A 13,632-nucleotide genomic window follows, 5' to 3' on the forward strand; every position below is an offset into this window, starting at 1 on the left:
TATCATAGCAGGATAATTTCTACAAAGCACCAGCAATTAGTTGTGCATTACTGCTTAATGATTATGGAGTTTCTATTTGAAGTGATGAAAACATTTTGGAGATAGATAATACTGACAGTCATATAGCATTAGGAATATAATTGATAAGAGTGAAGTGTACAATTCAAATTGGTTACATTGGCAAATTTATGGTAGCTATATTGACCATAATCTTATGTTAGTAACTAAAAAATAATAAAAATTAATATTATCATATGACATTGAATCGTGTGTATAATATATATACGATTATGTGAATCAGGGGCTAGAAAAATGGCTCAGTGGGTAAATGCTTACTGGTCAAGTATAAAGCTTTATATTCAGATCCCCAGAACCCATGTAAAGCCAGGCATATGTAGTAGCCCATGTCTGTAATCCCAGCACTCATAAAGTGAAATTGGAAATGGGAACTGGAGAATCCCTAAAGCTGTGTGCCACCTAGCCCAGTTTACACAATAGTGAATAACAGAGATGCTCTTAGACATACATGAGCACCTACACTTACATAAATGAATATAGATATGTAGCCACACAGACACAAAGATTTTAAATGTGTAAATAATATGGCATATGAATTATATCCTAATAATGCTCTTCAAAACAATATAAACATTCACCACAAAGTCATGTCTATTGTTACAACACAGATGAGTTTTGATTTTATCCTTTTTCATGTTTTTCATTGCTCCTTTATAATATTTGTGGATTAATATTACAAGTAACTCAGTGTTTAGATTATTGTTGGGGCTATCAACATTAAAAAGTTTTGTACAGTGTGTGAAGTACACAAATTAACTTAATGGAATTATCTGTAGGGCATGTGTGATGTTTAATATATAGATAGGAAAGATATTAATATTTAACCAAAAGAACCAAGCATTATCAAGCGTAGGAGCCATACCTTTGGTTGAAAAACAAACAAAATAGCTTGAGGCTGTGAAGAAACAACTTTGAAGTATGAGGATTTACAACCACTTGCCTTTCACCATTGTGTACTGACCCCTTTTATTACAAGTCCATACCCTTAGAGCACAGATTTTCATCTTTCTAGGTAGTCATCAAACCCCTGAAATCCAGACGGCACCTGTATATTTCACTTTAGCAGATAAAGTAAAATTTTAAATTATTTAAGACTTAAGAATCTTTTCAGAAGAATAATTGCTTCCTTCCACATATTTAGATGATTGGGGATTTTATCAACTTCTGCCTGGTAGTCTCTGAGTTGCTTGGGGTTCCATCAGTCCAAAGCCAAAAGCCATTGTCTTATAGCTACATCATTTGTGTCACCCTGCCTGGTCCATCAGGTTCTAGTCACCTGCCCAGTCCCTGCACTGTCTGTCCTGCCCAGCACTAGAGTTAGGCGTCTTCTACTCCCTGGTTGTATTCCCAATTTGAACTCAGACTTGATTGCTGTTTTCAGGGTCTGCTGTCTGTGGCTGCCTCACATTTCCTGCTTCCTAGCTTTACTCTGTTTTGATACTTGCTAAGTTGTGTTCAATCTGTCCCAGACCGGCTCTTGCTTTGGCATTTTGACACATTTCAAAACCACCTTTATTCTCTTCCCAGTCACCAGTTAGAGAGTGGTCCTGCCTAGGTGCATGCCCTGAGTTTCCTGCTCTGACACTGTAACATGGACTAGTTTGGGAAGTGACAAACATGAAGATTGAAAATGAATTTATCCAGGTTAAATGGAGAAATTCCTAATATTCCATTAATGTGTTAAGGAATTAACCAATAGATTGTTGAATTATTTAAAGTTAGATATATAAATGTTTTTCATAATATGTCCCACAAAAATCTGTACTATATATATTTATCATTTACTAAAATGTAGTCTTAATGGCAGTAAACTCTTTCATCCTTGACAGATTTAATCCAATGCTTTAAAAAGCAATAGCAGTAGCATACATAGACAATATTGACAATGTGTGGAAATGTGTTCCCAACAAAACATCATTACCCAAGTTAGATTCTTCAATGATTCTGCTGCTCAGGAAAGGATTGTGTGGTTTGGGTAGATGGTAATAGGAGGTCTAGCCTCTAGAAACTTTAAACAGAATATCAGTAAGAGCTTCCTCTTTTCCTTTAGTATTTAGGGTTATATACTAACAAACTTACTAATTAACATTGTACCCTGATAAGGCAAAAAATATTAAAGCATATACTTTTTCCCTCTTGGTTGCTGTTAAGACAATGGTAATCATCCCAGAATCCACCCCTCCATCTCTGTCTCTGTCTCCTACCCCTGCCTCTGTCCCCGTGTGGGTGAGTGTATGTGTATGTGTGCAGGTATTCGGGATTTTCACTTTATTTTAACTGAGCAGTCCTTGGTTGTATTATTTTTGTTCCTGTTGCAAGTGCCATTTTTTTTTATCAGCTGTTCCAGAGTTGCTTGTCTTCCAATGAGAATAGAAAGTATAAAAAGAAAACAATCATTTAGGAGTTCAATTATGCTGAATTGTTCAGATCTAGTCCATGATGTGAAAAGGAATACTCACATGAAAAACATCTTCAAGAGACAGAACAGATGGCTCAGTGGGTAAAGCACTTGCCATGCAAACTAGAGAACTAAAGTTCAGATCCCCCGAATCCATGTAAATGCTGGGTGAGCATGGCAACCTTCCTGTAATTGCAGCCTAGAAGATATAGGGAGACAGGGAACCACAGGGACAAGCTGCTTAGCTAAACTAGACAAAATGGTGAGCTCCAGAGCCAAGAGAGAGGCCCTGCCTCAATGAGGAAAGTGGAGAGTCATCTAAAGAGACTTCCTATATCAATTTTAGGTTTCCATACAAGATTCAAATAAGTGCATGGGTATCACACACACGTGTTCCCACACACATGTGAACACACACACACCAGATACATGCAAAAATAATTAAAGCAAAACTCTCAAACACTCAAATATAAGATTATTGATTAAACTACTAGGTATTTTGACTGATGGTCTACAGATTTCCACAGGAGATACTGTCATAAGGTGTGGTCTCAGGATGTGGCTTGGCACTTCCAGTCTAAGGGAGTCCAAGACAAACTTTCCAATTACAGTGTCACATTACATTGTTCCTTCTGATGCTGCATTGTTAGAAAGACTTGAGCAATATCTAAGAAGTCAACATTGAAATCAACTTACACCCCTTTATTTGCCAGAGTCTATTTGGATCTAAATACTCGAGAGCTCAAATTATATTTGTTTTCAAGAATGTGGTTGCCTTGGTGTCCTGCAGAGAATAAAAATATATTTTATGGTAATATTGATGAAAATAAGTGTGCTGGCGAGACACTGTGTCTCTCAAAAATTTCTAACAGTGACCTGAACAAGTACTGTGAAGTACTTGATACTTATTTATTGCCAGGTAAGGTGATACATGCCTAGAGTTCCTTCACCTAAAGGTTAAGGCAGAAGGAAGGACCATTTGAGGCTGGACTGGGCAACAGAGCAAGACTGTTTAAAAAGTGAATAAGGAAATAAAACAGCCAGTGCTCTTTCATTAGCGTTTGAGCCTTTGTGACCCTGTTTTGTCCTTGTTGATGTTATTTTGTTTTGTTTTGTTTTAAGGAAATCTGAGGGGGGAGGCAACTGTGCCTTTGTCAATCCAGTTTATGGGAATTTCATCAACCCAGAGAAAACAGAGGTGAGTGGAGAGGCAAATCACATTGATTCAGAAGCAAATGTGCACGTGCATGTGCACACGCGCACACACACACACACACACACACACACACACACACACACACACACAGACACCCTACCCACCACCAATTAGTTGTGTTTGGAACCTTTCCTACATCATGGCTAAGGGAAACATTCTAGTGGACTATTTATATTTCAATTGGGGTTAAAAGACATTTAAAGCTCTAAAAGTGAGTGATATTTTCCATTTAGGACAGTTTGATTCTGCTTGTAAAATCAGTTCACTGTTAAATTGCTTTGTGGTCACTGTACACCCTCCAAGAGAGCTGGTAAATCTGGAAAATATCAACTTAACCCATAGAGGAGCATTAGTCAGCTATTCCCAGTAACTGTTCCTTGGGTGTCTTGTTGGCTTATTTGTAGCCTCAATAATAAGTATATAGAAAGTTTGGGTTTTTTTTTTTCTTTACATTTTAAAGATTTATTTTATATGTGTTACATGTCTACATGTTTGTGTGGGGAATACATACACCTGAGTACAGGTGTAGGCAGGAGGAAGTACACTCAGAGCTGGATTACAGGTGGTTTTGAGGGCCAGACATGATGCTGAAGCCAAACCTGGGTTCTCTCCAACAACTATACATGCTTTGAAGACCTGAGCCATCTCTACAGCCCTCCTGCTTAATTTTTGTAAAATAATCTATCAACTGTTCCTTATTCTTTTTGGTCTTGATACTGAAAATGAGCACCAAAGGGTCAGGCCAGATGTCTTCTAACAGTTCAGGACCTAGTATGATGTAGCTGAAGACTAGTAAGTGTGGGCTTTTTACATTTTCATGTTCTCTTCAACAAATATGTCATGTGAAAGGTCATGTTTAGGTGGAAACAACAACAACAAAGAAAACAGTGAAAGAAGAAGCAGGAAATTTCCCTGACTGTGAAGGGATTTATGTGGATGATTCAGTGAGAAAATCAAACCAAATCCCTACTCAACTGATAATATATACCTACAGACCTGCAATATTTAATCAATTGAATAAGAAAGATATAACAAAATATATGTTTATTTTTACTGAAGATAAGAAATAATTTTGTTTTATTTTGTTTTGTTTGTTTGTTTGTTTGTTTGTTTGTTTTTGGTTTTTTCGAGACACAGTTTCTCTGTAGCTTTTGGAGCCTGTCCTGAACTAACTCTGTAGACCAGGCTGGCCTCGAACTCACAGAGATCCACCTGCCTCTGCCTCCCGAGTGCTGGTATTACAGGCATGCACTACCACTGCCCAGCAAAAATTTGGTCTTTTTCTCCCCAACTTAAATAAGCTTTTAGTGTCTGATAAATACTAATTCTAAAAAGAATTAAAATGAAAAGATTTAGATGTCAAAATCTGTATGTTAGTACCTCAACAAATCGGCAGTCAATAAATAGTAGCTAAGAAGGTGCCCTACATTCCTTGTTTTTAGTGCTTCCCAGAATGCACAGGGAGAGGTGCAGATCAAAGGCTCACTTTTCAACACGCTCTATGCAGGTTTCACTGTAGTTTCCTTTGATCCCTCAAAGCAAAACTTCTGAATTTCGTTTTATTTCCTTTTCACATTCTTTTAAAATTCAACTTTCAATTCATTAAATATGACTAAAAAAGAAATCCTGTCACATCTGTTTCTATTGTTTTGGAAAATGAATTAAATATATTTTAACTTATTTGACAGGAAAGAAAATAGACTTTTGTAAAAAATATTCAAAACCTCTTACAGAAATGTCTTATGATGATATTTATTTGGGGAGCATAGTTTAAAAAAAAAAAAGTCCATCAGTCGTGATCAAATCCGTTCAACTGTAGCAGGAATCTTAAATGGTCTTATTGATAAAATCAAACCTGAGCCAGGTGTTGGGGTGAATGCTGGAAGATCAGAGAAGCAGAACAAGCCACAGCTTTCTCACCTGGACAGTTCCTCAGCTGATCCTGCTTCCTCAGACTGGATGGCTCTCAGCTGAACTGCTGCTCGAAAGCCTAAAAGCTTAACCAGCCAAATGCTTAATGAGCCAAATGCTTCTAGTTTATGGTCCTCACGCCTTATATATCTTTCTGTCTTCTACCTTCACTCCCTGGGATTAAAGGCTCACTTTCTGTGATTAAAGGCGAGAGTCACCATGCTTGGCTGTATCCTTGTGGCCTTGAACTCACAGAGATCCAGACAAATTTCTGCCTCTGGAATGCTAGGATTAAAGGCGTGAGTGCCACCATTTTCTAGCCTCTGTATCTAGTGGCTGTCTCTTCTCTGACAGATAAATTTATTAGGGTGCACAATATTTTGAGGAACACAATACCACCACATTCAACCTTTAGCCATTCTTGTAATTTTTCTTACCACGTGTGTTCCCCCAACCACTCATGATCTCCTAAGCAAATCACAGCTATTATTTAACTTAACTGTGAAACTTCAGTTGTAAGAACACATTTAAAATATACTCATGGTATCATGCATAATGATGTAGCAGTATTTTCTTGATATATTCAGTGTTCAACCTACTCCAGTTGTCTTCCATGTAAGTAAGGCTTTTGTAGTTCTGTCTAGCTTTTGTTGGTACTGTATTTTTAAATCAGAATTTCTATAAAGAACAGTGTGAGCTGGAGCAAGGCTCAGGGCACTCTGGTTTTCATTACTGTGATATTAATTAGAAATGGGCTTCATTCTTCATGATTCTTTCAGAAGTTTCCTATCTTATTCTAGAAAACACTAACCTTCTAAATGTGTTTCCTCCTTAGAGTTCCATCTATTCTTTCTCAAATCCATTTTATGATGCAACATCAGGAAGCCTGGAAACAGCATCTCATCATCTTAAATCATAACATCAAAACTATGTTTCATTCAGTATGTGTTTATAGAAAATTTCATTCACTAAACTGATTATATATGAGGTTTAAAAAATCAAATGTTAGTATGATTACAGCATACTGAAGTAGAGCTCCTTGCAGATTATTTGAATGTTTCCATGGAATCACAAAACATTCTGAATCTTCATTGTATATCAGTACTTCAATAAAACATTCTGCCTAATCAACTTCCGTTCCTTTTATTTTATCCTGGTCATTTATTTATTATTGTTGTTGTTATTATTATTATTATTATTATTATTATTATTATTATTATTATTTTGGTTTTTTGAGACAGGATTTCTCTGTGTAGCTTTGCACCTTTTCTGGAATTCACTTGGTAGACCAGGCTTGCCTCGAATTCTGCCTCCCGAGTGCTGGGATTAAAGGCGTGTGCCACCACCGCCCGGCTTTTTTTTTTTTTTTTTTTTTTAAGATTTATTTTCTTTTTTTCTTTATTATTTATTATGTATACAATGTTCTGCCTGCATATATACCCGCAGGCCAGAAGAGGGCATCAGATCTCATTACAGGGGGTTGTAAGCCATCATGTGGTTGCTGGGATTGAACTCAGGACCTCTGGAAGAGCAGTCAATGCTCTTAACCGTTGAGCCATCTCTCCCCAGGCCCCGATCATTTATTTTTAAGTGACTAAAAGATAGTTTATTTTAAAGCCAAATTTGAGTGACTATAGCCTGGGAACAATGATTTAGGTTACACTAAATTTTGTGTTATTGGAAATGGTTTCACAATTTTGCAAAACAAAGAAAGTCATAAATCAAGACAAGTTTAAAATACATTGGTGAGTACATAAGGGAGGTGGTTATAACAAGATAGGGCAAGCTTTTCTATAGGCCTCAGAGGTTATCTCTAAAACTTATGACCACATTGTTTCACATCTGGAATATAAAGAAGTATTAAATGTTACTTCTTTCCACTAAAACTTTGAAACAAAGGTAAGCTCACTTCCTTTGCAGTCTCATGAGAATGGGCAAATGATGGTAATCCTAATCAATATTCATTTTTGCAGTTTGAAAAGCATCTGATACTTAATCCCAAACCCATGTTTTACAGATAATCATGACACTTTTACATAGACATGAAATGCCAAAGTATAAATTAAGAGGCATCAAATGGTATAAATGTAACATCTCCACTTTAATAGTTTAAATATGTGTATCGGGAAATTAAATGCACACAATGTACATAAATTTGGTTTTTCACTGTTCAACTGTCTCAGCAAAACCCCTAGTTGTTTACAACTTTCATTACTCTCTTCTAGGGTTGGTTCCACTACAGATGAGATGATGTCTTCATCATGTGTAAAGAATAAAGTTTAAGATAGGAAAGGACAATTTTTATCCTGTATGTTATGTTTTAATACCCAGAGTATCTTCAGCTTGCACTCAGATCTAGTTTCCAACATACATGTCCAGCAAACATTTTCCATCAATGACTTCTTATTTGTCAGAATAGACATGTTACCCATGCTAAACCAGTCACCCTAAAATAATGGAAGTTACCAAGATTTACTAAAAGCCTTTACTATACAATATAAGCCTAAAAAGAGATCTTTGCAGCACATATTCAAATGGATGGAACTATTTGAAAGAAATTGGCTTTAGAAAGTGTGATAGTTAATGGTAATTGTCAACTCAACAGAATCTAGACACACCTGGGAGATGTGTCTTAGACATGGCTTTGGGGGTTATATCAATTGTGTTTACTGACATGGTAAGTCCTACTCACTGTGGGTTGTGCCATTTCCCTAGCAAGGATGCCAGACTGTATACAATGGAGAAAAAGAACTGAGAATGAAGTTGTTTCTCTCTATCTCCTGATTGTGTGATATGACCAATAGCTTCCCTGCCAAGATGGACTGTACTCTTGACTTGCTCACTTCAAAATGCCCTATAGGAGAAAGGGCTTTTTGGAGTGAGCAAGTCAAGAGTACAGTCCATCTCGATTAGGCCCTCTGGATAAGTGAGACAATTGAATAGCTTGAACTGTTTGGGAGGCATCAAGGCTGTGGGACTGGGACCTGTCATTAGTGCCTGAGCTGGTTGTTTGGAACCTTGGGCTTACACAGGGACACTTTGCTCAGCCTGGAAGGAAGGGACTGGACCTGCCTGTACTGAATCCACCAGGTTTAAATGAATCCCAAGAGGAGTCTTGGCCCTGGAGGAGATGGGAATGGAGGGGAGGGGATGGGGGGAAGGTGGGGGTGGGGGCGGGAGTGGGGAGGACAGGGGAACCCATGGCTGATGTGTAAAATTAAAACACAAATATAATAATAATAATAATAATAATAATAATAATAATAATAATAATAAAGCCCTTTCTCCATTGGTTGCAATTGTCGGGGAATTTTATCATCTCAACAGAAAAGAAAGTGAGACAATTAGGATGAATTTTTACATTAATTTTACTAACATTTTGAGATTGCAGCCTGGCCAAAAATTACCATTTTTCATTCACCTATCAATAACTGAATCTTACATTTTACTTTACTCAACTTGTAAAGGCTCATTTTTTATTTTTATTTATGTACATGTGTCAGAGGGCACATATGTAACATGTGTGCATGTACCAACACTGCCAGAAGAGGGCATGGGATCCTCTGGAGTTACAGGGAGTTGTGATCTAAACTTGGGTTCTCTGGGATAGAAGCAAGTAGTCTTAACTGTGAAGACATCTCACCATCCCTTGAGTCATCTTTTGAAATCCCTTGTATAGTTTAGCCCTCTTTTAATTACTTTTTCTAAATTTTTCTTCCATTTCCACAATAAAATTACTGATCCTAGAAAAACTAATACAGGGAACATAAGGAGTTGTTATTAGTTCAGTGTGGCCCCATTATTGTGGGACACATGTATACTTTGAAAGTTGTGTTCATGGATTCAGCAAAGAATTTAAGGCTGCTACATGAAAAATATATTAAACATACAATTATTTTCAAAAGAAAGTGATTATCTGACCTAAACTATCTATTTTGTATAAATGATAAGAATTCATGACATAGAGCATCAATGGCAAAATCAACACAAAATAGAATAATGAGACTACAATTAATTAATAATATTTATTTGCTCATGCAGGGAGTTATTACATACACCCTAAAATATTTTAACATTTTTATCTGGCATTCTAATCATACATGGAAATTATGTGAAGCTGAAAGACTAGAATTGGTAATTACTCGTGTTCATTTTTTTTTCTGAATTTAATGTGAGATTGAGATAATTCACTTTTCTGTGCAGGCATCTTCTGAAAACTTTCTTGTATAAGACAATGATTGCACCACTGTGATTGCAAAACTTGGTCAAGGAAGAAGAGCTGACAAGCATGTTAGAGAGTGGATAATCTGTCTCTCAGCTTAAGGTCAGGGAAGCAGCTGAACAAACTGTTCTACTAGCTTGGACTGGGCTATGTTTTTCTAATCTAGGAGATATCAGGAGAAAAGATCACAATAATTAACCTCTTTAATGTAATTAGCATATTCATCAAATGTATTTTAAGCAAATAATAATAATAATGATGATAATAGCAGTTGCAAACTCTAAACATAGCGAAAATATGCACAAAATAGTGTTCTATGTAGTTTACAAATTTTAGTTCATAAACATAAATAATGTGCTGTGTACTGTGTTGTAGTGTCACTATAGGTAGCTATTTAATATGAAGGTTGATTTAATTTAAACTACTTAAAAATAAAATACAACACTGCAAGAGTTCATTAGTCACATATGCTAAAAACATCTATACTGGACAATAGAAAGGACATTTCTATCATTCCAGTGATTTTTCCTGAATGACACAGGCTTAGAACATTGTTGAAATAGTTTCCTATAAAGAATTTTGATTTAATATCTGTAAGTCTAAGACGTACTAAAGGATTTTTATCATGTGTGCATTTTAACTAGAAACCACCAATTTCCACAGAATAAAGATGGATTATAAATGAAAAAAAAGTGTATTTATCTGGAAGAAAACTATCAGGTACCTATAATGAAGTGCCTTTTAATAATGCTTTCTTGCCATATAAATGTTACATAGAATTCAAATAGAGCCACATCATCTTTGCCCATTTCATTCTTTTGTGTTTAGATGGCACTTTGAAAACATTACAATTATTTGTGTCTCTTTTCATCTTCTTGAGTTTCAATCATTTCTGGATGTTTATTACACCATCAAGTAAGATTCAAGTTTGTCTCTAAATAACAACCACTTTGTGCTTCCCACTAATGTGCCTTCTACATTTAGGGAGGAAAAACACAATAAACCCAAACTACTGTATTCAGAGTAATGTCTTTTACAGTTCACTGTATCAAGCTTAATTCTTATAAATAAAACTCAGAGGAAATTTATGTTGAAATATAAGAGGACCAAGGGATTTTCTTTCCCAAAAGGATTCTTAAACAGAAAAGAGAAAACTTCAACTATGCACTTCATTGACAAATCAATGCTAGGCTTTGTCAACTTCAAAGTATTTTGAAGCTCATTGCTAATGTATCTAGGAAACCATGCAGGGGGTTAATACCTAGGACAAAGAAAATGAAGGTACCTGCTCTTCCTTACCAGTGGAAAGGCATCACTCCTGTAAGCCACATTCTGAAATTTCAGTGAAATGAAGTTCCTGACACATCTTGAGTTAAGGAACTATGTAACAATGGATCACTTAAAGTATGCATAAAATAAATAATGCTAAATCCCAAAGTAGCTATTTAAATATTCACACTGAAACAGACTGCTAAATACTCTGGCAGAATTAAGTGCTCTGAATAACTATTTTTCCCTGTGAATATGGAAACAATATGAATGAACTTTTATTTTTTGACATTTAAAAACATTTGATTATTTAGATATGCTTACAGAAATTTTATAAATAACTTCCTGAGCTGTGCAAAATGTTTGTAGAAAGATTTGTTTCTAAGAAGTCATCACAGGAAGTAGGAGTAATTATCTTATATCAATATAATAAAACATTGAGTCAATTAATGCAGTCTACAAGGCTATGAATAGCAGATCCATTTTTCCTTTCCAGTTTTGTTTGTTTGTTTTCTTTGAATTCTTAACTTTTAATTTCACTTTGTATGAACATTTGCTTGCATGTATGCATGTGCACTCTGCATGTCTGGTGCCTGAGGAAACTGGAAGAGAATGTTAGACTCTCTAGAACTGGAGTTACAAACAGGTGAGATGCTTGGAATCAAACCCAGGCCTCTAGAAGAACAGCCACTGCTCTTCACTACTGAGCCTTCTCTCCAGCCCTGTCCTTTGATTTTTGAGACAGGGTCTCATACTGTAAGTCATGCTGGAATCCTTGACAGTCCTGCTCAGCCTCCAGAGCATGCCTATGAAGACACGAACCACCTCCCTTCTAAAAAGACATTATAAAGAAGGCAAACAATGAAATGAATATCATTTATGAACAGATGGGAAGTACTAAACATATATGCTATGTCACCACAAATATATGCATGCTATAGGTTTGTGTATGTGTATTATGGTTTGGTTATGAAGTATTACCTTATTGAAGGCAAATAGTGTTCAGAAGTGGGGCATCCATAGGCATAATACCATTAAGAGGCCAGATCTCATTTGAACTTAGAAATAACTTTGGCAAGTCATTGGATCATGAACCATTTGTTTTCATTGACTGCACTGATAAAGGTAGGTATAATTGGAAGAAACAAATCACTGAGTATAGTGGAATGCAAAATGTCTCTGGTGGGATCACATGTTTGAACATTTGGGCTCCTCCACTAGTCAGCACTGCCTTGCTGGAGGAAGTAAGTCACTTGAGGTAGGCTGAGAGCCCTGTTTATTCTGCTGTTTCTGCTTTCTACATGTGGTTGGAGATGGGTGTGATTTCTCGGTTTCTTGCTCTGGTAGTGTGCTGCCATGCCTTCCTCACCATTATGGACTTCTCTTTTAGAACTGTAACTCAAAATAAACTCTTCTGTGAGTTGCCTTTGGTCATAGCACTTTGTTCTAGCAACAACAACAAAATAACTGGAGAATTTAGTTAATTTTCTGTCTCATAAAACAAACAAAAATTTAACTAGTAAGCTGGAGATATGTCTTGAAGGGTTTACTTTGTCCTAAGTACTTCCTGTCTTGTTTCTTGCTGCTTCACAGCTGCCATGAAATGGTAGGCCAGCCCCTCCATACCCTCTATCTGCTTGCATGACCTCTACAGCAAGCTCTCTGATCCTCTCATGTAGGACAATAAGATGGCTTCGCAAGTAAAGTCACTTATTACCTAGCCTGACCACTAGATTTCCATCCCAAGACCTAAATGGGGAAGGAGAAAGCTGATTCCTGCAAGTTGTGATCTGATTTATATATTTGAACAATGACATAGAAAAAAAATCACATATGTATGCACACATACACACACACACACACACACACACACACACACACACACACACATACACACACACACACATGAGCATATACACACATGCACATACCCACACAGAGACACATACATCAGAGAGAGTAAAATAAGAATTAAGTGGTGTTATAAGCAATAGAAAAATACTAAAAAAATCTAACATTGAATTTAAAAACTTCCTGGTCAACTAAAGAAACCAGTAAGCTATGGAAGAATAAATTATAGAGTGGGAAATTTTGTTTGAAAACAATGCGTAAATTTTATTTGAAACCAGTGAATTTTAACACTACAAACACATGAGAAAGAATAAACACAAAAGTTGATAATGATCATGGAATTTACAAAAGTAAGGAGCCAAAATATATGAATAAATCTTCAAACTTTGAAGTTATTAGCAACATCCAAATTAAATTTACAAGTAGATACCAGTGGATATTAGCTTAATTGATATATAATATAAGCCAAAGAATGTCCCTCTATTGATAAAAGCTGTTGTTCTAGACTGAATGTTCATGTATACTCAATATGGTAAAGCTATAAAAACAAATGAGTAGTGTTTAGAAGTAAACTGTTGAGAAATAATTAAGTTCCTGAGGGTGTTGGCCTTACACAAAATGACACCAAAGAGTTTAATCCCTCTTCCAGAGCACACAATGGAAGACAAGAAGAGTCTTCAAAATAAA

General features: G+C 36.1%; 1 protein-coding gene across 1 annotated transcript in view; it reads left to right on the forward strand.

The window, feature by feature from the left end:
- Positions 1-6,585, forward strand: part of Malrd1 (MAM and LDL receptor class A domain containing 1) — a 594,884-nt gene extending 588,299 nt beyond the window's left edge. The window contains exons 38-39 of the mRNA XM_036188969.1: positions 3,599-3,674; positions 6,439-6,585. Coding sequence (XP_036044862.1) covers positions 3,599-3,674; positions 6,439-6,522 — 160 coding nt within the window. The 3' untranslated portion in view covers positions 6,523-6,585. The remainder of the gene's footprint in view (positions 1-3,598; positions 3,675-6,438) is intronic.
- Positions 6,586-13,632: the final 7,047 nt, after the last annotated feature.

The sequence above is a fragment of the Onychomys torridus genome, chromosome 5 (genome assembly GCF_903995425.1).
Source record: "Onychomys torridus chromosome 5, mOncTor1.1, whole genome shotgun sequence".
Taxonomy (NCBI): Eukaryota; Metazoa; Chordata; class Mammalia; order Rodentia; family Cricetidae; genus Onychomys; species Onychomys torridus.